The sequence below is a fragment of the Plectropomus leopardus genome, chromosome 8, assembly GCF_026936395.1.
Source record: "Plectropomus leopardus strain MGB_pleo_1.0 chromosome 8, ASM2693639v1, whole genome shotgun sequence".
NCBI classification, from domain to species: Eukaryota; Metazoa; Chordata; class Actinopteri; order Perciformes; family Serranidae; genus Plectropomus; species Plectropomus leopardus.
This window is the reverse complement of record NC_142183.1, coordinates 13,803,297-13,826,828: the sequence shown is the minus strand read 5'-3', so window position 1 is coordinate 13,826,828 and position 23,532 is coordinate 13,803,297. Positions and strand designations below refer to the sequence as shown.

The 23,532-nt window shown below is 39.1% G+C and overlaps 3 protein-coding genes and 1 non-coding gene across 4 annotated transcripts in view; 3 read left to right on the top strand and 1 right to left on the bottom strand.

Moving 5' to 3' along the window:
* Positions 1 to 1,458: 1,458 nt before the first annotated feature.
* On the top strand, positions 1,459 to 9,990 carry nkrf (NFKB repressing factor). Its single transcript, XM_042493234.2, has 3 exons — positions 1,459 to 1,903; positions 3,086 to 3,210; positions 5,070 to 9,990. Exons 2-3 carry the CDS (start codon positions 3,120 to 3,122, stop codon positions 7,355 to 7,357), a joined length of 2,379 nt encoding a protein of 792 aa, XP_042349168.2. The 5' UTR covers positions 1,459 to 1,903; positions 3,086 to 3,119; the 3' UTR covers positions 7,358 to 9,990.
* A 114-nt stretch (positions 9,991 to 10,104) lies between these two features.
* On the bottom strand, positions 10,105 to 15,303 carry LOC121947928 (ubiquitin-conjugating enzyme E2 A). Its single transcript, XM_042493124.2, has 6 exons — positions 15,100 to 15,303; positions 12,781 to 12,861; positions 12,541 to 12,566; positions 11,872 to 11,961; positions 11,657 to 11,745; positions 10,105 to 11,166 (listed from the first exon to the last, which is right to left on the bottom strand). Exons 1-6 carry the CDS (start codon positions 15,141 to 15,143, stop codon positions 11,038 to 11,040), a joined length of 459 nt encoding a protein of 152 aa, XP_042349058.1. The 5' UTR covers positions 15,144 to 15,303; the 3' UTR covers positions 10,105 to 11,037.
* A 681-nt stretch (positions 15,304 to 15,984) lies between these two features.
* On the top strand, positions 15,985 to 16,056 carry trnae-uuc (transfer RNA glutamic acid (anticodon UUC)). Its single transcript has one exon. It is a non-coding gene; the product is annotated as a tRNA-Glu (tRNA).
* Positions 16,057 to 16,309: 253 nt separating this feature from the next.
* elf1 (E74-like ETS transcription factor 1) overlaps positions 16,310 to 23,532 on the top strand; it is a 54,946-nt gene continuing 47,723 nt past the window's right edge. Inside the window, exon 1 of the mRNA XM_042492939.2 lies at positions 16,310 to 17,084. The gene's annotated coding sequence lies outside the window, so the exon portion shown is untranslated. The remainder of the gene's footprint in view (positions 17,085 to 23,532) is intronic.

Sequence of the window (23,532 nt, the reverse complement as noted above, 5' to 3'; positions counted from 1 at the left end):
GAAGGCGCAAGTTACAAGGTAGATTTATTAGTAAGTTTTTAAAAACATTGTTAAGAAAATTAAATGAAATTATCCCTAACAATGTTATTTTTTTAATTTAATTTTATTTTTTAAAATATTAGCACTTTGGGCTGTGAAATATAATATTTCTTGGGGCGGTTATAATTTCATATGAAAGCTTAACTTACAGAAACATTGTGTTTGTACAACTATGAAGAATATGTTTATTTCAATCTGTGAAGTAAAACTGAATAATTTTACATGTTCGAATGAATATCTAAAAGCTCTAAATATCTATCTATCTTAGTTACTTTACAATTTAAGATTTTGAATAACAAAGGGAGACTTTAAAAACTATGATGATTTGTTGTAAATTAAAATATCAATGAGTTTATAAAAGTAAAGTTGCAATGACTAGTTGATTAATCAAAAAGTTGATTTACCAAAAATTAATTGCCAACTATTTTGATAAACATATCTCTTTTTTTTTTTTTTTTTTTAATGTTTTTTGAGTTCGTATGTGTTTCTTTCTATTTTCTTTTTTTAATTTTGAGGTTTTGGGTGTTTTTCTGTTGTTTTTACTTTTATATATATACACATATTTTTTTTTTTTTTTTCTTTTTTTTGGACAATTTAGACTTTTTAAAAAATATTTTCTCTTCTTTGTAGTTTTAGGTTTGGGGGTGTTTTTTCTTTTCTTTTTTTTTGTAATTTTGAGCTTTTTGGATGTGTGTGTGTGTGTGTGTGTGTGTGTGTTTTAAGATTTTTCTGCAATGGGGACTTTTACTTTTGGTGTGACCTGCAGAGGTCCACAGATATGGAACAAACTTGAAAGCTCAAAAAGAAATGTCTATATCTCTGACGGTCTTTAGAAAGAGCTTGAAACAACAGCTACCACTAAAATATGTGCATTCCTATAACCTTGTATGACTGATGTTTAAATATTATTATTTTTGTTTTGTTATCATTACTCTTCATTGTTATGTGTATATGTATGTATATGTATGTGTGTGTATTGTATTGTAATGTATTATATTACTATTATTATATTTTTAGGATCTTGGAGTAATTTTGCATGCTCTTGAAGTTTTAGATTAGAGAAATTTTAGGGGTTTAGGGGTGAAATTTACATTTGCAGACTTGTATGTCTTTTAATGTCTGGGCCCCTATTCACAAGCTTTGACTAGCTTATCATTTCACACATCTAGTTTTACTTCAATCACGTTTGTTTACATTTTTTATCAACTCTGTGAATAAACAGTAAACAAACAAAACTTCTAATACCTCACGTACATTTTCCTGATTACACTTACTTCTACTTAAGTACATTTTTCAGTGCAGGACATTTATTTGTAACTGAGTATTTTCACAGGATGGTATCTGTACTTTTACTTAATAAAATGATCTGAATACCTCCACAGTGATAAACACCTGACAGCTCAGTGCTGCCCACATGTCTGAGGTGAGATGTCAGCGGCTTGAACCGTCCGGCGGCAAAGCATTCTGGGTCAGAGCGGTGACGAACCGACGCCATGATTTTTAGGAGCTGAGCTGGACCAGAAAATGGATGCTTCCTGCTAGTCAGTTTAACGGCTCCCTGTAGCTCCCAGCAGGTTTATCGCAGCACTTCAAATATTAGCCTTAAAAGATAAAAACCTTTATGTCTGTTTCCTTTGAAGACGATTAGATATACAAATAGATGAGCTGAAGACTGATGTGGAGCTGGTTAGCTAGCAGCTAGCTGGCTAATGCTAGCAGTCACCACCGGGTTACCAGTGTTAGCCGAGTTAGCTTGAAGAGGCTAACACGATAATAATAGAAAACTGACCTTAAAAATAAATGCGCTGTCTCTCACTCAGCCGACGGACAGAGGTAGAAACCGGACCAAAGGCTACACCTTAAGGTAGGAGTGTGACACAGCTAACCACCGACACATTTAAATGTTGGTAAATGTATTTTTGAACATGTTGACTTGTGAGAGATGGACTCAGTGTGTGTCGGCCTACTGCGTCACTCTGTCAGGGCCTGATGTTGGTACGAAATGCAGCTGTTTTCTCTTTATTTTAACATTTATTCATTACATTTATAAGTGTACGATATAATGTGTGGTCCAGGCATATAGTTAGTGATTCAGTCAGTGTGTGATGCAGGCAGGTTGGTCATTGCAGCAACAGTTTTGTCCCAGTGACTCAAAGTTCATTTAAAATGTGTCAAACTTTATTGTAAATGGAAATTCATAAGAAATGAGATGATAAATAAAGGGCTTCTTTAGCGCATAAACACGGAATAATGCTCATAAAAAAAAACTTATCTTTAATTCACTGACTCTCTTTTGGTACATGTGGTCAATATTACCATATCCTCTCTGTAAGGTAATAATCTACCACAAGAACTATGAGCCATAAAATATCTGTAAATAATCTGAAATAATATTATTAATAATACTTATTGTATTGGCCACGTTAAACTCTCATATTTTTGGGGATTTTTTTAATGTGTTATTTCTTTTTTAAAACATTAAAAAATATATATATTTTAATTTAATTTTAATTTTAATTTTATTTTTATTTCTTTATATTATATATTATATATATTTTTAAATTCATATTTCTTACATTTTTATGTTAGAAAGAACCATAGTAATTACTGCTAATAATGTATAATAATAATAATAATAATAATAATAATAATAATTATTATTATTATTATTATTATTATTATTATTATTATTATTATTAGTAGTAGTAGTAGTAGTAGTAGTATCTTTTTACCATTTTCATAATTTACTCTGTGCTCCTAAAGTAATTTTCCTACCTGTCAGTCTTTTAAGTCTCCCAAGGACACTTAACAAGATCAGATAACACAGTCAGTACAGTATACTATATTACATTATGTTGTACTATTATACTGTGTGTATATATATATACACACGCGCAAGAAACACTGAGAAATATATTCAGGGAATGCTTCGACCCCTTTTAAAGTGGCATGGAGTATTAACTCATTCTGTACACTTCACATGTTGTGTTTGTATATGTCATACATTCATGTAATGTCTAACTTGCATCTTTGGCCTCGATAACAGGTATGGCCTGGATTTGATTTGGACGGTGCTGGTGATGGCAGAAGGGACTGACACTGGCGAAATGCCCTCCTTTGACCCAAGTCCTAGTTCTGAAGCAAAAAAGAGACCTACTTCTTCTGATGGCAGTGAGTGTCGATCTGGCTTGTTTAGTGTGTGTTTGGGCTTAAAAGTTTCCGTATCCATGTTGTTATTTACTGTTTGTTTCACTGTTATTTCTTTAAATCCATATATGGCCAAATATATTTCATGTCACACTTTATGACTTTTATGAGATATATGAAAAGTTCAGTATTTGAGCAAAAGGCTGATTTGTTGATTTTTAGACAATTCGAACATATTTCAGTAGTAACATGAGTAAAGTTGCAACAATAAGGCTGAAGATATTTGATCTATACTTGCTGTAGTAAATTTTTTAGCTTGGTTTTATTTTCTATTCTCTGGCTTTTTATTGAGGTTTTTATTTGCATTTCAGTGTCCTTATATAATGTGTTTCTTTTGCATTTTACTTTAAATGCACTTTAAATTCCCTTGTTGCTGAAATGCTCTATAGAAATAAACTTGCCTTGCGTATCATAAACAAATCCCACAAAAAGACCAAAAACACAAACGTTTTTCTCTCTTTTCATATTTACCAACTTTGTCTGAGGCCTCAGGCCATTCATTCCCACTGAATATGTAAATCCTTGACAACAGGCCACAGATATAAACTCTCATTTGGGCGATGTTGTTTTGAGCAAATGTTACTCAAACAGGAGTAAATCGTGCATTTGTTTGGGACTATTTTCAGCTGCAGAGTTTGTTTACCAGTACATACTACTCAGTACTTAAGATAGCAAGACATTGTAGGCTAAATAAAAACAGTGTCCATGTTTATTATGATAAAGAGCCCTGTCATCAAGTGCAACCATGTATCAGACTTTGGCCTTACAGATAATACAGGATTAATTTATTCTTTCATGGACAAAAAGGAAAATACAGACTTTTACCACACTTTTCAGTTAAAGGCTCAGATCTGTGTAACCTGAGTATGATTGTGGAGTCGAGGTGAGCGGATTGATACCAAAGTATCCATACTACAGATACTTAATTTTTACTTTGACGATTGATTCTAGCGTCAGTAGGATCAGTAGATTAATAGAGATCAGTTTCTCTCTTGTACATTGTACTTATTAGTATTTCAAAAGTAAGACTGTGTGAAGTGTTCCTCTGCAGTGAACACATCTGGTGCATGTCATTTACACACAGCGCGGTGCACACCCTGGCTATATAAATCCACCATATAACTGCTGAACAAAAAAGGAAACAAACCACGAGAAAGAGAACTTGGAGCTGCAACAGAAAAGAAAGGAGGAGGAAAACACCTCAGCATGCAGACTCCTGAGAGTTCACTGGCAGTCTGTTCAGGGAGGCAAAGAGTATAATGATAACTTTCTATTTTGGAGGCTGATTATTCATTCTTATGATTATTTTGTATTAATAGCAGTGGCCATTTTCAGAGTTCCCACAGATCCTTAAAAAGGCTTTTTCTGAGTTGTTTTTCAATATTGCATCATAAAATCTAAAAAAAATAAATAAAAAAAAGAAAGCCACTCCCATTCACCTCACAAAAAGTCATGTTTTATGTTACAACAAATATTTGGACAACAATCTCCCTCATCTTAAGTAATTGATGACGGTTCATGTTTTTTTCCTTCAGTTTTGGCTTCTGTGAAATTGGTCTTAAATTGAAGTCCAAGTGGCTTTAAACAAATCTTTAAAAGTCTTAAATCCCACTTTCTTTAAGCTGTAGAAACCCTGATTTTCCAGTCGTTGACCTGCCTTCTTCACAAACTTGATCATTCAGTCCTGCCACAACCTTCTGTTTGAAGAAATTTCTGAAATTACATTTACAAACAAGCTTCAGGTCGTTTTGCCTATTCATTCAAGTCAAATCAAACTTCCTTTTCGTCTTTTCTAACCGTTTACCTGCGTCCTGTTCTTCCAGGAGACGAGCCCATGAGGAAAATGCCTGTGTCAAAATTTGGTTCCAGACCTCGATTCGAGCCTGTACACTTTGTCAGTGGCGGGAGCAGCGGAGGAACTGGCGCAGATGAGAAGGAGAACGATAAGGAGCGCAGGAGGAGCGAGTCGTACGGTATGAGACGGGACTCTGAGCACTCTTCCTACAGCGGCACCAGCAGAGCGCAGGGCTCCTCCTCCCTGAGGCCGGCTTTCGACAGAGTATCGTCGTTCAGTTCTGACTCTTGGGGTTCCCACAGAGATAGAGACCGAGACAGAGAGAGTTTTTCAGGTAGCACAAGTGGGTTGGGTTACGGAGGACGTGGGTCGACTTCAAACTTCATGACAAAAACACAGCAGGAATATTCAGCAAAGTATGAAGCCCACTCCTCCCGAACTTTGGACTCCTACTCTCAGCCCCAGAGATACAATGGATACGGGGGAGGGAACAGATCAGGAGGCTGGGATTCTGGACGTCAGGGTTTGGGGTACAGTCATCAGGACCGGCCGTCATCAAGCAGGCCGTTCAGCAGAGTCTACAACAGCCCGGGCAGGAGCAGCCCCACCACCTCTCAGCAGGGCTCCTCGCTGCAGCCTGTTCCTATATCTCAGCCGACATTAGATGAGAAGCAAAGGCTGATTTCAAATGTCGCGTCTGCGTTGGCTGTTGCTTTCAGGGACCCTATGTTCATGACCGGAAGTGAATCTCCAAACTATAACTTCATGCTGAGCCGCAGCATTCAGGCCTGCAAAACAAACCCTGAGTATATTTATGTCAACCTGAAGGACATTCCTCAGGCTGATCTCCCGAAGAACAGGAAAGTGCCGACTGACGGTTATGCCTGTGAACTGAGATGTCAGGGTGTGTATCTTGCCACCGGATACTCTGGTAGTAAAAATGGAGCGAGGGACCGGGCCTCTGAGCAGGCTGTAAAACTCTTCCTGAAAGCAGTCGAGGTCCGTGTGGTGCAGCGCAAATTCAGACACTTGACAGTCAACGACATGGTTGTTTGCCAGATGCACAGCCCGACCCCGGCCTTTTTACCCGCGCTCCGAAACCCAGAGGACAAACCGACGCCCAGTTCCAAGGGCCAATACGAGCCCGACAAACGGAAGCACTGGACAGAGTTTGTGGTTATGGATAATGCACACGACGCCATCTGCATACTGAACAATTCTGCGGCTTTTAACCGCATGAAGATTGACTACAAGTTCGACCTGATGCCTAACAACAGCGCTTGGCTGTGCAGTGTTTTCCTGCAGGATGAGCTGGTGGCGCAGGCGACGGGCACCAAAAAAAGCTCGAAGCATGCAGCGGCTCAAGAGGCAGTGAGGAAACTTCGCATGAACCAGGCGCAACGACAACAGCAGCAGCAACACTATCACCACCATCACCAACAACAACAACAGCAACATCAACAGCCTCAACAACTATCACAATACTCCAGAGAAAATGACCAGTCAGACTCTGGTGGGCGCTTTGGGGCACCTGTCGGCAAAAAGAAGCATCTGAGCGAGTTGGTCATTTTGGAAAACTCAGACAATGCGATCTGTATCATTAACGACACGGCTCAGTTTAACAAAGTGTCGGCTGATTACAAGTTCACAGTTCTGCCTGATCATCGCTGGAGGTGTGAAGTTTACTTGGAGGGACAGTATGTTGCAGCAGGAATCGGGCCCAAGAAAATAGTGAAGCACATTGCAGCAAAGGAAGCCTTAGCCACCTTAAGGCAGACGCAGGCTGTTGTCAAATCCAACCTGAGAAAGGAAGGTCACAACGACGCCATATCCCGATCCCAGATCCTGGCTCGCTCAGGTGAGGAGGCCACAAGGCAGGAGATAAAAGAAGACAACATCGGAAACCAGCTGCTCCGCAAGATGGGCTGGAAAGGAGGCGGTCTGGGCCGAGACGGGGAGGGCATCGCAGAACCAATCAGAGTGAAGGAGCAGTTCTCCAGAGAAGGGTTGGGCATGGACACGGACAAAACTGGAAACCAGCTCAGCAAGCGCGATATCGAGGACATCATTCGCAATTACGCCAGTTCAGACCGTCAGGATGACCTCCGCTTCTCCACCGACCTCACCAACGACGAACGCAAGCAGATCCACCAGATATCGCAGAAATACGGCCTACGGAGCAAGTCGTACGGACAGGGGCGGCAACGGTTCCTCGTTGTCAGTCGTAAAGTACACAAAGACCAGCTCATTGGTCAGCTGTTGCAGGAGGGACAGGTGGGACGATACGAACTCGTGAAACCTCAGGCCTCTCACTGATTTGCATGCAGGGCAAAATTTTAAAAAAATCATCAGACATTGGCTCGGACTTCATTGCAAAACACTCAAGTGTAACTGCTTGTGTGTGAAACTTGACAACATTAATACGAGAATCCTTCAGAGATCACCTGTGGTTTCTGCATTCCTTTGCCATGAAATGTACTTTAGCTTTAGCAGGGGCTTTAGGATGAGTCTTTTCTGTCTCCTGTCATTCCATGTCTTATATTTGTTTCACTTTTGCACAACAAGCTTGTGCTCAGTACTTTGTGGTATAATGTCCTGATGATGACTTTTTTTTTTGTCACCAAAATCCACTTTTGTTTTTGTGGCTATTTAAGGAACCTGGCAGAATATGCAGCTCTTCACTCGCCTGATAGGACCGTCCTGATGACGTGAGCTCAACACTGTTTCTCTCTCTGCGTCAGTCTGGACTCGCTGCCGCCAACGCTTTCAGTCGGCGAAAGTACTATGACAGACGCCTTCAGCCAATCCTGACGTTAGCACTAGTCTGTACTACACAATTTCTTTTGTCATTTAGACGCTAGCAGTCTAAAAAATACAATTTAATTTTATTTACCATTTGTAAGGGACGTGTACCTCATCAACAACGATCGATATTAACCGGTGTTTCCAGCGAATTTCTAATCTGTACCCGACTCCGAATTATGCCAGACAAATCCGATTTTTTTTTTTCAATAGTATTATTCGCCGGTTTCATTTTGTTTTTCATACAAAGTTTTAAAGTCTGAACGGGCTCAGCGGTGCGTTCAGTGTGACAGCAGCATTCACATAATATAGTAAACAAGCTAACGGATTGCAGACGGACAGCGTTTTTTGCCGACACTAGACATCAGACAGAAGCTAGAGACTGTATCCTGTGAACTTGTGAGCTGTAAATTCACCACGTCTTCACCGTACGATGCGGTCTCTCTCCCTCTGACGCTGCCTGCGTGTCTGCAGCTGCAAAGAGTAGCACTCACTCCGCAGCAAAATCTAGTGACCAAGCCATCCTCAGAAGTAAACTGTACAGAAAAAAACGATGGCTCAAACTGAAGCAATCTCAGTTTCTGAGGATCTGCGACTGATGATTTGAGCCTCTGACTTTTAAGGAACGGCTCTACATATTTCTCAGTTTCTTATTCAGTAACCCTCCTCCTCTGGACTGCTGACTACCAGCTGGCAGTGTCCTTGTTGTCTGTCCAGAGTTTTGTGATAACTGATCTGCATGTCCCTGATACCTGGCTACATGTATCTGCTCCTCCATTAGCGCAACCAGTGGCGAAAAAAACAATGAACATGGATTTGTAGCAGTGAATATCTTTTTCATCACCAACAGAGCCAGTTTACAAATCAAGCTTCTGCCAAATCCAGTCCGAAAAACTGAAAAAATCTGTTCCTCAGAGAAACGCTGAGACTGCATCCTCCTGACTCTATTACTGATTTAACTTCTCTTATTGTTGTGTTTACTAGGGCTTCTCCTATAAATTCGCAGATTCGAATCATCAGTCAGAGACCCGTCAGTCGACTGAGATTACCTCAAGTTGAGCAGTCTCTTAAAAAGAAAAACAATATTTGTTTTGTTTTTCCAGTCAGTGAGCTGTGCAGTTTACTTCTGCGGATGCTTTAGTGTCCAGGTTTTGCTGCAGAGTGAGCGCTTTTGACTTTCAAGGTACTCTTTTATTCAAGCAGCTGTGGCGCGGAGGGACAGTGAGAGACTGCAAGTTAACACGCTGCAGGCTCTGGCTTTCGTCTGATGTCTAGTGTTGTCAAAAAATGTTGTTGTGATTGTTAGTGCCGTCATTAGCACCGTTACCTTGTTTACTATATTACATGTATGCCGCTGACACGTAACGTCCTGTTTGAGCCCTGTTCAGACTTTATGTGGAAAACAAATCGAGTTGTATAATATTCCTATTGAACAGCCAGATTCAATTCGACTGATATAATAAGTTGGGTACAGTCCCAGAAACAACAAGTGAACATCTTCATCATCAACAAGAGCCAGTTGGTAAATGAATCTTTTTCCACATCCAGTCGGAAATGTCGTCTCCTCCGATAAACTCACGTGCATCCTTTTTCTTGTTTAATTGTTGTTATTGCCTCTTTCTGCACTTATAGCTGTGTTTACTGATGTTAGTTAACACTCGTTGCATAATGCAGTCCCTGATTGGCTGCTTCTGTTTTCAACTATGGTGCAGAAACCTGATTGGCCCGACTGGATTGTAAATTGGGGTGGCGGAGAGTCCAGACTGATCCGCAGAGTCAAACAGAATATTGAGCTCACGTGATTCGGGTGGTCTCACCAGGCTAACTTTTAACTGCTTGTTTGTAAACATTGTTGACAGTAGACTCGTGAGAGGCATCAACATCAAACTGTAGCTAGGTGCTCATATCAGTCTCACTGTAGTGATACATCTCTATTCAGCAATACCGGCAGTGTCGTCCGCTCTTTCAACACCTGGAGGTCATTCTACAAGTACAAGCTGCAACCATAATCTGAAAATCTTCACATGGAAACTGTGAGCTGTGATCTTTGTTAAGTGTCAGATGTGTTGGTTTATGTGAGTACAGTTAACTTGTCTGCTTGTTTTCACAGCTGTAACAACTGAATAAATTAAAACTGATAACTGTCAGGTGGATATTTTTGTGCTGTGAGTTAAACACAGGGTTCTTGCACATTTTCATGGATTTTTACATGTTCTCCATAAACATGGGGACCCTGTAAAAAAAAAAGCAACCAAGAAAGCTGATGTATATTTATTTTATTTACAAGAAAATGTACAGTTTGTTACATGGGTTACCAGTGCAAAGATTTATAATCTGAAAACAGACACCATCCTGTTTTAAACACCATTGACACCCTTTTATGTCGACTGATTTGTAAGATTGTAAAATAGCATAGAAATGTTCTCACACAGCCTGTAAATGTCAGCATCATGAAACTGTGCATGAAACAGAGTTAAGTCCCGCAGAGGGTACTAAATGTCTTGTTTCCGTGTTGAAGAGGAACGTGTATATTCACCAATATCTAACATTTTTAAAATCAAAGGCATGGCTTTACAAGTACAGTTGAGAGAAAAATGACCCCCAAAAGGCATCTGTTGAGTTCACAACTTGTTAGAGGGAAGGATGTCCATGCCAGGTTATTTTTTTTATCCCTCTGAAAGGCTTTCAAAAGACAGAAAAACAAAACTAAACCAAAAGGAGTTAGGCCACTGAAACAGAGGGAGAAACACCCATTAACGCCTTTTTTTTTTTTGTAAGTGTGACCCGTTGGTATCTACACAGCAAACCACACAGCAAGTACATCTACATAACTGTCGCTGTGTCATCCAACCAGTTTACTTCATGTATAAATAAACAGGTAGAAAAGCGACAACTGAGAGGCCGCCTTTAAAGAAAAAAGAAAGAAAGAGAGTCGGGGCATGTAGCAAGTAACCCAGATATAACAAGGTACATTAACTTTTAACAAACATACGCTATCGCCCAACAATAGCATTCGGCAGGAGTGAATGCCACAACACAACAGCATACAAACTTAGCAACAGTTATGGGACAAATATACTGAGAAGGATTTTAAAGATGTGTCATTTTATTTTTTGTGGGCTCAGTTGTTTTTCTTGATCGGTGGTTTCTTGATTCTGGGCCGGACACTGTTCATACTCGAACGATAACGGGGGTCAACAGTCACGCCAACTCTGTTCAACAATAGCAGAAACCCTCTTCTCGTACTCCCGCTTGTTTTCCTGGTACAGCTGGGCTGCTTGGCTGTTGGCGGGACTGTTTGGGTTTGGCTCGTCCAGTAAAGACTTGAAATAGAAAACAAAGAATGTCGGTGGGTTAGGTTTCTAATAAAGTTTTAGGACGTTATAACTAGAGCAGGGTACTGGTCATAGAAATAAGATGATGTCATCTTATTCCTATGATATTTTAACTCAATATCTTTAATGTATCATCCAAAATAACCCAGTACGGACTAGTATCAAAACTTTTCCAGTCAAATATACCCACATTTGATCCTTTTTGTACCCAAATCTAGAAAAAATAACTATTGGTGCAGTTCTGCTCACAGCCAATCCTCTCAAGCAGAAAAAAAGTATTAAATGAAGGACTCTTCTAGTATCAGTATCACTTTGAGGGTACTGGTATTAGTATAATAATAATAAAAACAGTCCAAGTTATGACACACAGGCCTTTCTCTGCGAAAATTGTGTAGATATTATTTTACTTTGCCGCTACAGGTCTGATCTTAATTCATTCGCACAAGATGATTTATCTGCATAGAGAATGTTAGATTACCTGTATTGAAGTTAAGATTGAAGAGACATCGTAGGTTGGACTCCAACGATTCTGAAGTATATCTAAGCATATGCTTCCATCTGCGTACACTGCAGAAGATCACAGAATATAAAACTTTTACTGGACAGATAATACACAAAACAAGTCAGTGTTCCTGGGATAGAACAACCTCTATTTGCTGCAATAGAAATTGTTTTTGGCAGTGAGCTACGTACCATTTGGATGAAACATTTTGGAGACAAATCGCACTGTTGGAGGTTTATTTGGATATTCCTCTGTGAATTCAATGGTAAGTTTGAAGGTTCCTGAAAGTAACAAGTAATGACAGAGTATGAATTGAAGTACATGTTTCAATATGTGTGACTGGTTGTTGATATAACACTCAAAGCAAGAATATTTATTTCTCATTTAGCTGCCTAATTAGTCTTCAGAAACCGATTCTTGTAATGAAATAGTGACTGTGAAAGACAACCAACAAAAGCACCAAAAATCTGTAGTCATGATATTTCTTTTTGTGATCCACAGATGCTGAAGGAGGGAAATATCCCCATTTCAAAGGTTTGCCTTCCAGGACATCTGGTTACTTTGAGGGACAACTTTGACAAAGTCCAGTACAGTAAGTAACGGTTAGAAACATCTAAACGTCTTCGAAACACTCCATCTGATCCATGTAAGAGATCTGACGAGTAGTTTTCAAGCAAAACAAACTTTGACCTGATACATTTTCAAGGCAACATTTACAGTCTACTCATAATCATAACAATCAATATAATCAAACTTAAAAGATCCAGTACTTAGAGTCATAAGGAATATTCTGGATTAGCGTCATAGCAGAGTTTAAAAGACAAATGATTTGGATGTAAAGAGTTTTAAAGAGGACTTACCATCTTCAAAAGGTGTTCCCTCAGGTCTGAAAGAGAGGCAACAAAGATCATCACTTGCATGAAGCTCTAAATTAACTTGTCATACTTGTATTTGAAATAGTCAAAAAATCTAATGACATAGACGACAGCTTTATAATTTATTTTATGTCCAAAACAAAGACATGACTACTTCTCCAAAACAGATAACTAAAATGTCTAAATCCCTTATTTCACAGTTTTCTACAAAGCAACTCAACTTACCCAAAAATGACAGCGTTCCATACCATGATATTGTTTTCTGATGGCGCCCCGCTAACTCCAGCTGGAGGATCCTCTTGCAGCCTAACAGGTACAGTAAAAGCATCACAAAATACAGATGATATTAGTCACAGCATACCACATGGAAGTCAAAGTCATAACTACAGGACCAACATCAGGGGCATAATACTGTCTGTGTCCCTGCAAGGCAGGTGATTGTTAATAATTAATAACAGACAGTAGGAGTGAAGACTGTGATGTAAGAAATCAGCAGACAGCAAGGCTCAGTTGAAACTGATAACAGTTATAAACCTGGTTCAGCAATTGTATGCTAAATAAGGACTGAGAGTTTGCAAATTTAACGGCCCTGGGTTTAAGATTTAGTGGCATCCAGCAGTGAGGACTGCAGATTGCAACCACCTAAAACGTCTCCCGTGTCCCAAGCATGTAGGAGAACTACAGTGGCTGACGCAAAAATGTAAATGGATTAGTTTATTCGTTCTGGGCTACTGTAAAACAAGACGAGAAGACTCCACAGGAAAAGACGCGCTCTGTATGTAGATAAAAGCATCTTATTTTGAGGCAACAAAAACATAAGATTCCTATTTTCAGGATATTAAAAACTAACAAAAATATATTTATAAATATTACATTCTGTTTCTGATAATAGATCTAAATCTTACACACTGGACCTTTAAAGCCGAGTGTTATATTCACAAAAGAGACATAAAATTGACAATGCCTTTATCTGCTTAGTCGATACAACCACATACTTCATGAATGTTTATTAAAGTTAAGTCTATTGGTCGTGTCAAAAAATGTTGTCGTGATTGATTTCGACGGAGGGCCAACCAGAATTAAGTTTTGGACTCTGTGATTATCAGTATTGTTGAATTGAAACATACTGTAGATCAGGGAAAAGAAAGCATGTGCCATAGCAAACTGTGCTGAGTGTCTGCAGGTTTTTAGTGTCTGCTTGGCAGATGGTTGCTTATCCTCAGGATTAGATAGTGATCTATCAGGGCCTGGGAAGAGGAGCTCCTCTTGATCAGTGTGTATTTACACAGTGTATATCTTCCCAAATGTCTCATCTGCCTGTGAAGGGCCATCTGGTCAGTGGCTTGAACTGTCCTCACTGATATTAGGATAAAATTATTAAAACTCCCCAGTTCCCCCAAAATGTAAAGAAATCCACTGAAAAATGTTGTTGAAACATCAAGTGACCAAATCAGAGCAAGAGTTAAATTAAAGATTAACAGCCTTCATATATGTAATAGAAACGTAAAACAACTGTTATTTTTTTACTTGTGACAAACTTTAAACCCTATCGAAATCAATACACACCTGTCTGCTCTCCAAATTAATAAATATGGACTTTTCACTTTTAAAAGTCTACATTTTGGGCTTTCTCTGAAGGATAAAAACATTGAATTTCTAGTTAACAATGTCATCACTTTAATTAAGTTGTATATACACATCGCCATGTTAATCTCTCTCTCTCTCTAAAAAAAATTAATTAAAAAAATAAAAAATACTTATGCCATCAAACTGGTGGCGCCTATGTCAAACTGTGATATAGTTTAACCTCCTGTTCAATATGCACTTGTACTATTTATTTATGTCAAATCTGATTGACCACATTTTACTATTTTCTCCTTTTTTTCTCCATTATTATTATTAGTATTATTATTAGTAGTAGTAAAACAACTAAGACCGAATAATTCTTTATGCCTTAAGATAGTAGGACTTTACATTTCGGGAGTGGGATCTATTTTATTCGACAAATCGAAATGTAAAGATGAAAATGTGTCTCTGTACATTTTGAAAATAAAAAATAGTGTTATCTATAGTGACAATAATTTAATAAAAAGAAATTCAACTGTATGTATTCTCTATAAGCAATTACCAGTAAATATCGTATATGAACAGAGCCATTAACAGTCCATGTGCGGGCTGTTGTGATCATGTTACATAGGATAATACCTAACAATAACACGAAATTATTCTATAAAAGGGAGAGCAGTGACCATAAGTTACACAACATAAACGTTACAACTGACTGTTTTACCAACGGTGGTTACCAGTAACAATCATCTTTTACCTGCCAATATCTTACCAGTCATTCACTTACTGACATTACCTTACATAAGCGGTAGGTACCCTCACCAAAGACAAAAACACGGTTATAATCCGCCTGCGTGTATGTATCTATTTGTATTATTATTTGATGTTGTCGTCCAGAGTACCGTTTAGGCTAACGCTAACAGGCTAGCCTCGGGTTGCTAACATTAGCTACTTCTCTGTTGTTTTCTTTGGGCTTACCGTTTAAAATCTCTCATTAAACGTCGTCTGGCTGGAGTTGACATCCTGATTACACGAAAACCTAAATCCTTGGCATAAACGTAGGCGGCTCAAGTGTGAGGAAATGTGTATTTTTTTTAATCGGTGTATTATTTTAACTCCTAGCTGGCTAGCCGACGATTGCTAGTTTGTCAAATATTTGGCTGGCTGTGCTAGTCTGAGGGCGATACCATTATTACAGAGGGTATTGACATCGGCTGGCAATAAGTTGTTACGCTGTGTAACCATAAATACACAAGCTAACACTATCACTAAAAATTTTGTTGTCGACTATGACTGTTAACTTGTCTAAACTTGTTGTAGATGATTGTTTTGTAGCTGTTGGTAGCTAGAGTAATTTTATATAGTAGCGAGGACCCCGTCTCTACACATGTATCACTCCACAGAAAATTACGTCATATGTTTAGCAACCATATTTAGTTTGTTAGGAACACGGTGAAGATTTGTGTGATTTTAAGGTCTAATCCTTCCCTCTTTTCTCATATTAATATTTCAAAATCTTGATCAATTTATCGATTTATTGAATCCACATTCATTTGGGTATAACCAGTGGCTACAACTAACACAAGGTATTTATGGCCGACATCCTGGATTCAATGTACAGTGACATTGAAAGACCACTAGATGGTACTTAACTCCCAAGTGTTCCAAATTATAAGACACACAACCCAAATCAAGAGAAATAATGTATTTACCTTAAATGTGCCGTGTGCCACCGTGGCAACTATAGCTTTTTTTGTACAATGTCGTGTCGTTATCAAAATTATGTATTCATGTAATATATGTAAATGTATATCATGCCGACGTCAGAACAAATATGTTTAATTCTACTGCTATGTACAACTCTCCCATATGGTCTAGCGGTTAGGATTCCTGGTTTTCACCCAGGCGGCCCGGGTTCGACTCCCGGTATGGGAACTCGCTTTTTTTTGTGCAGTATTGTTTGGTGTGTGTTTCATGGTACAAAAAAAAATCCCCAGTTTCATCACAGCAGGGAGCAGATATATATTTATAAAATGGCGAGTGTTTCTGCTCTACTTCGTTTGATACAGCTATCACAACCAGATCTCAGCATAAGATCATCATTTCCAGGGAAGCGATTGCAAACCCCGCCCGTTGAGTTGGGAGTTATCCTCAATTGCTCTCATCTCACAAGGGCTTGGACCTTCCCGGAAGATGCCCGATACCATTTATACATCCCCGTGCTAACGTTTAGCATAGTGTAACGTGGTGCAGGTCAACAAACTCGTCTAGAAACAAACTCCAGCGCTAGCTTAAGCGACATTTTTCGTCTTAATTTGACTAAATCGAGTTGAGCTGTTGACAAAATTGCCTGTAAAGTGACACCTGTGAGCGCGTGACGGTTTACTAATTAACAGTACCCGAACTGTCGCTTAGATACCACTTTGTCTAACGGTTAGCTAACTTTCAGTGCTTAAATCCAGCTACTACTTGGCGGTATTTTGCACGAAAATAACACTAATATCGATAAAGAATTAAATATTTGTTGATATTAATTTCCCTTTTTCAGCAGTAGGGCGTTGCGCGGACTCCAAACTTTTTATCTAACGTTTTTTTAAGTCCTTTATCGTCCCTCGATATTGCTCAATAGTGAAACTACCCGTCCTCCTGACTCCTCTGCTCTTACTACTACCAGGATACAGCCAAACTTGGTGCCGGGCCAATCATTTCCCAGGAAAATGTGACTGCTAGGAATTCCCCACGCATCAGCCCCTGTCGGAGAAAACTGCAACCTTGTGTCAGGAAGCACACGAAAGCAGCAGGAGGCTAAAGCCGACCGGTGACTGTACGATGATGGAGTTATAGGAGCTGCTAGACCGACTGTCAACCAGCACCGGGGATCATAATGTTTTTCTAACATCGCCGTGTTTTCATGAGGACATAAAGCCAGGGGACATGCTGTGCTGATGACAACTTATACAAGGGTGAGTCCACTATTAAGCATGTTTTATACCTATTTCTTGCTTCTTGTAACTATCAGTATAACTCTCTGTATAATGTGAGTTCCCTGTGGTGTACTAAATTTATATTTTTCCTCTTGTTGGTGCTTTTTGTGTCAAATAATCAAGACTTTCAGCACTGTATAGCTACAGTTTTAATTGTATTATATCAATTTAGTCATTTTAGGACTTTGAAAGTTATCAAACCACAACTGAAGAAGCATGACTGAACTCATATGATGTTAGTACTAGCCAGTGGGAGACATGACCTGCTGCAGCCTACTACTCCATAGATTACTGTGACTGCCCTTTGTGTCAGTCAGCCAGCATGTGACTACACTGGTGTGAGTGTGTTTTTGTGTTTGTGTGTGCACAAATCTTGACAACTGAACAACTGAAGTGCTTCAGAGATGCAGCCTTTCACAATGCCACAGCTACGACCGTAATATTCATCCATTATAGTCGTTAAAGATGAATGTCGGTGCAGTTTTTAGGACATATTTTTGTTAGAGCTCCAAAAGTAATAGTTAACATGAGCAGCCAGTTTTGACCCTGATGCCAGGTGTGGCCTTGTCTGGAAAACAGTGGAAAATGTTAATCTACTGTCTTTGTAACTGACGCCTCAGAACAATTAGAACATTGGTATCACAATGATAAACCGATTAATCTATTACTCAATCAACAGTATATTGACTAACTTTTCACAGTATTGAAAGCAAGAATGGAAAATTTTCTCTAGTTTCAGCCAGCGGCGTAGCATGAACTTCTTGACCTTGTACTTAAGCATTTTCTACGGTCCCCTCACCACATCCTCACATCAGGGCCCTCTATACTGATACCCCTTTTCCACCAAAAGCAGCATATGTTAACAGTTTTTTTTAAACAGGCTAAACTGGGCAATTGACTCCTTTCCATTTGCCAGTCGACTAGAGCTGTGTACACAACTCTGCAGCACATATGTATGCCTTTCTGTGTTTTTATTTGTTTTTGTATTTATTGGTATGTTACCTTTAATGTTACAGACAGGTCAGAAAAAAGGTTAGTAAAGAGTAGATAGCAGCATTGCAGCCAGTGAAAATGTTTAGGTGGTAACTTATTTTTTATATCTGTTACTTATTCAGTCTCTCTTTCAAACTCAGTGCAAATTAATTAGGAATGATGTTTGAGCACTGCCTGGGTGGTAATCTTGTAGAGGCCCCGTCATTGCATTTTGCTGGTAAAGGGGAATAAAATTAGCATGTTTACCCAGGTGTTTTATTTCCATTAGTGCCGATCAGAGCCAGAGCCAATACTGCATCATTAGATGTGGGTGTGAAGGCTGATTTCTACCTTACCCATGACATAAAAAAGCCAGATGTTAGCCGATGTTAGTGCATTTTTTTGAACAGTGGGAAGGGGCCTCAGTCCCTCCCTTTCCCCCCCCATTCCTACACCCCTGGTCTCAGCTTCTAAAATGTGCATATTTGATATTTCTTAGTCTTCAGTGGAGAACTGATCATGTTTTTGTTTGGAACTGTTTTATTTTTTTTAGCAGTTTTTAATATGTCGGCTTGGGCTCTGGAAAATTGTGATGATCATTTTTAACTATTTCCAGATATTTTAACATAGCAACCATTGATAATCTGACTCCACTGTGTGTCACTCATTCCACTGAGGAGGCGCAGACTGAATATTCACTAAAGTAGGAGAGAGCTGCTTTGTGAGTGAGTCTCAAATACTCATCGAAGTAAAAACATAAATTAATCTTAGTTGCTTTTCCCAATTTCTGCAAATATGCGTCTACATTGCCTGACAAAATAATGTTTTTTTATAGTATCAAACCCATTCTGTGGCATGTCTAAATGTTTGCCAGATGTTTACATTTTTTCAGTTAAGATGCTTGTGTCTTGGGACGGACAAATACGTTCTCATTGGCCCGCCTGCAGTTGCTTCTTTCAGAGGAGGTGGCTGTGACGCAGAGGGAGGGGAAGAGTTACGAGCTCTTAGCTTGTCAGCCCCACTAGAGACAGGACCAGCTGGACCCACCGGCCCTTTAACCACCCCTCCCCTACAACCTTCCTATGGTGGGAACACTGGCAGAGGCTTGCGGATAATTGGAAACTTCAATCTACTGAAAGCAATTATCCAGAGCAAGACTTTCCAAATATACTCCACTGTGGAGTCGTCTTGTTTGTCTTGAGCATGTGCTCTTGTTTGAGAAACATCCTGCCATGCTTCTGCCCACACATTCAGCCTCTTTTGCCCCCGTCCTCACAGCATTGATAGCTTTAAAGGGATACTATGCTGATTGTCAACCAGCTTTGAATCAAAACAGTGTGGCATGTGACGATAAACTGCAGTAACCTTCCCTTAATCTGACCAGTGCCTAGAAGTCCTTTCTTCCCCCACAGCGAAACACCGCCAAATAATGTAAATAACATCATTTGGTGGTGTTTCATGGGCTCTTTGGGCTGTTACTTAAAGTACAGCCTGTACTAACACATTTACATATTGCCTGCCAACTGCCGCAAATCTTGCCGCCGCTACTACATACTCAAAGAGTACACAGATGATCAAGAGGCACGCCCGCCCCTCTCTGTCTCTCAAACTCAGACTGAAATATGATCAAACAGTAAAACGAGGCAGTGCTGATTGAATACAAATCAAGATTTCTCTAATGTGCTGTCTATTTCTCACCTAAAATGTTTTCAGAAATGTATTTTAGCACCCTGTTTCGCTGTAGGAAGCAGGCACCATATTGTTTCCTGCACAGTGAAAACTGGGGTCTGAAAGAAAATAAGATGAAACAGTAAAACTAAGCAGCACAGACCAAACATAAACCAAGGTGCTGTTACTAAATTCCACATTTCTCACCTCAAATGTTTTCAGAAACATATTTTGCTTACCGTTTAATTGTAATATGACATACGGCCAGCCGCCATTGTTTCACATGGATCATTCCACTATATCAGGTGCATTGCATTCTGGTAGTTGTAGGGTTTTTTTTAATCTCTTGAGCAAAAGCACTCCTTTTCTCTGTTTTCTCTGGTCATGTAGCACCAATTTCAAAAGTATTTGCATCTTCCTACTGCATAGAGAACCCCAGCAGTGAGTCCTAAAAATAAAAATTAATTACATTTGAGCACCTCCTGTTCCCTCTTCTCAGAGTCAGTGGGTTTTTGGACAGAGGCCTTTAATAAAGTCTTTAATAAGCTTTATAGACTTTCATGTTTTGTTCTACAACATAAAATACATCAGTAAATACTCCACTTGAAGATTTTATGTCTTAAAAAAGATGGTTGCTAACAAGTAGCTAAATAAGACTAAGAAACGTCATCACTTCAACCATACCAAATACGGCTTTACAGTGTTGTAGCTGTGGTGACCCAACCACGGTGAAGTTGGTTTTAGCCGAGCAAAAGCTTTTTGCTTCTGGCAATTGCATTAAGGCTTCAAAAATTCTGAAAGCAGCGTTCATTTGTGAAGATTATCTTTCTGAACAAAACATGAAAGTATCATAAACGTACTGCAGAGCTTTTTTTCTGCAATGATCCAAAATCCAATGGAAAAATCCCATCTGCTTTTTGATGAGGGAATCAGGGTGACGTTAGCTTCTGGGTGGGCCTACAGAAAGACATCATCTCTGGGGCACTCTATAGACGGCTTAGTTTTATGTGAGGGCCCTCTTTGTATCAGTGAAATACTTCTTTAATGCTGCCCTGGCTGTGAGTGATGTGTGTGTTTGTGCACACACTGCAGATACAAGACTGTGTGGTTGAGGCTGAACCAGTTCCCGGTAGCCGTCTTATCCTGTGACAGTGATGTCACCATCAGCAGTCTGTGGAGTGCAAAGATGACCGAGGGCAATAATGGAGAGCTGTCGGGTGCTGTTCTCCCCTCAGTGACGAGGAGCTCCTCGGACATTAGACACTTCTTCTTGCCCAAGACGTACCCGCCTACCTTAATGGGCTGCTGGATATTGATTTGGCTACACAAAAAGAAGATCTGAGCTTTTATCCTATTTAGAAAGCAGCACTCCAGTTTCACAAAAGCTTTCAGAGAGGCCTTGCAAGAGACAGGGAATCTTTTGCAAGTTGGCATATGGGGTAATCTGTAAAAACAGGTTTACCTCCAGTGTTCAGAGATATTTGAGTATCCAGCTCTTAATGTGGAATTGTTTAATCTTTTGGAACCTGAGCAAATTGGCTTGATTTCTTTCAAAAACAGAGAAAGAAGGCAATGAGCAACTTAACAAGAGATGGCCCCAAAATTAGCAAGAAATTTGTAAAAAGTTACAAGAAAATTACATGAAATTAGCAAAGAAAGACAAAAGTAACAGAAAACAACCTGAAAAAAAGAAATGATAAATCTTTATTCTAATAGTATTTTTTTAAACATCTAATTATTTAAATATCTAATTATCATAATTCTAAATATATTGTTCTTCATCTTTGCCAAGGTATTTGATAATTTTCTATTTTTATCGAGCCTTTTCAAGTTTTAGGTCATTTTTTTGCAGTTTGCTGGGCTTTCCTACCAAGTGGTTCATTGCCTTTTTTCCATGTTTTTGAAAGAAATCCCATTTCCAAGGTTTAAATACTTCAAAAGGTGTCTTATCACTGTACAATAAATCAGATGTTCATCCAGGTTTAAAAAATACTTTAATATTAAGTGTCCATGCATGCATCTACAGATAAAGTTTACTTGCTTGCTTAACACTTCCTGAGGCCACCCTCATCTTTATGTAATAATCCTACCTTAGGTGTAACTTTGTGTAATTGGTGCCTTAGAAATAACCACAAGATGGCAATGTTCATATGCTTCGACTAAACAAACAATCATATGAGATGGCTGACACCTCAAATGACTTGCACAAATGCAGGAACCGACTTGTGAAAAGAGAAATAAAACTATCGAACTTCCCTTTTTCACGTGTTGAAAAAAAACACCCCAAACCGGCCTGCGTTCTGTTGAGGGCGCACAGGGGAACTGCTGTTTGTAAAGTTCCTTAATTGTATGCTGCCGTTTCACCACCTCAGGCTTTTGACACCTGAATATCACCTTGGCAGACATGTTTGATTGCTAGGCAGCAGTGAACCGCTGCCACTGGACATGACGTCAGAGAGAAAGGAGAGACGAGGGAAATTCCACCTGTAACCTCGTTCTGCTCTCATGCTGCCTGTGTCACAGACATGTGACCTGGACGAGTCATCAGGCCTGAGTTTCTCCATGATTCTCTGCATTGACATGATGTAATGCAGGGTTGCTGTCGTGCTATTTTTAGCATGTTAAAGAGGGCTTGACTTTGTGTTTTAAGTGTGTAGCTGTGATATAAATGAGGTAGTAAAAGTTAGTTTTGGGAAATCAGTCAGAGGCATACAGGAGGAAAAAAAACTGATAAAAGCCACAAAAAATACTGCCTTCAGTGATGTAATGGATTTATTTATCCATTTGTCATAAAATTAAGAACTGAGGCAATAAGAAAAAGTTTGTGTTGATACTCAAGTGAGAACAGACTATATTTGATTTAAAGCATTACAGTTTTACTTAAAGAAAAAGCTCAAGATTTTGGGAAATACACTTGCCAAGGGATAAATAAAAAGAGTGATATCACTCATGAGCTACTACCAGCAAATAGTGAGTTTAGCTTAGCGTAGCGCAAAGACTGGAAACAGATGAAAACAGCTATTGAACTCTGTCCAAAGGTAACAAAATCTGCCTGCAGGCATAAAGCTCATTATTCACACCTAATATCTTGTCATATCTTGTCAATGATAAGTTATGTCTTTGTGGAGTGTGTTGGCTACCTGAGTCTTTATTGCTATCCTGATGTTTCTATACACACACACACACACACACACACATATTTCCAAAGTTTTCTCGTTCTGATGCTGGTGTGGTTTTCACCTTTCAATAGATGTGCGCTTGCTATTCCCATCTGTTTTTATTCTTTAAGCTCTAAGCTAAACTAAACTAAGCTAACCAGGTGCTGACTTTATATATGATGACTTGATGTCTGTACAGTATGCTAATTAGCTTAGCATCAAGATTGAAATCAAGGGAAAAGCTTGTCGAAAGGTGACAAAATCTGCCCGTAAACCTCCTAAATTAGCTCTTTTGCACCTCCGTTATTAATTTGTTTAATTAAATTAGATCATTTAAAATACATTTTTACTTTTGGACAGAGCCAGGCTAGCTGTCTGTACCTGTTTCCAGTCTTTATTATGATTATAAATCGCAACTTTCATCACTACAATTTATTGATTCTTTATTTTATTTTTTTGTGCTAGGATGTTTACACTGTCCGAATGCTTCAGAAGGCCGTGCATTTGGACAGAAATGTGGCATGGACATGAAATAGAAATGTTCAAATAAAGGCATATCTTAAAGATGATGGAATGTATCGGTGTTCACATTGCATCAATAATATTGGATCGTTGATCACTAACTATTG

Coding starts and splice junctions, on each gene's coding strand:
- nkrf (XM_042493234.2), top strand. CDS start 3,120: ATGGCAGAAGGGACTGACACTGGCGAAATGCCCTCCTTTGACCCAAGT. Junction 3,211..5,069: donor ACCTACTTCTTCTGATGGCA/GTGAGTGTCGAT, acceptor CTGTTCTTCCAG/GAGACGAGCCCATGAGGAAA.
- LOC121947928 (XM_042493124.2), bottom strand. CDS start 15,143: ATGTCAACTCCAGCCAGACGACGTTTAATGAGAGATTTTAAACG. Junction 12,567..12,780: donor TGGAACGCTGTCATTTTTGG/GTAAGTTGAGTT, acceptor CCTCTCTTTCAG/ACCTGAGGGAACACCTTTTG. Junction 11,167..11,656: donor CAATCTTAACTTCAATACAG/GTAATCTAACAT, acceptor TTCTATTTCAAG/TCTTTACTGGACGAGCCAAA.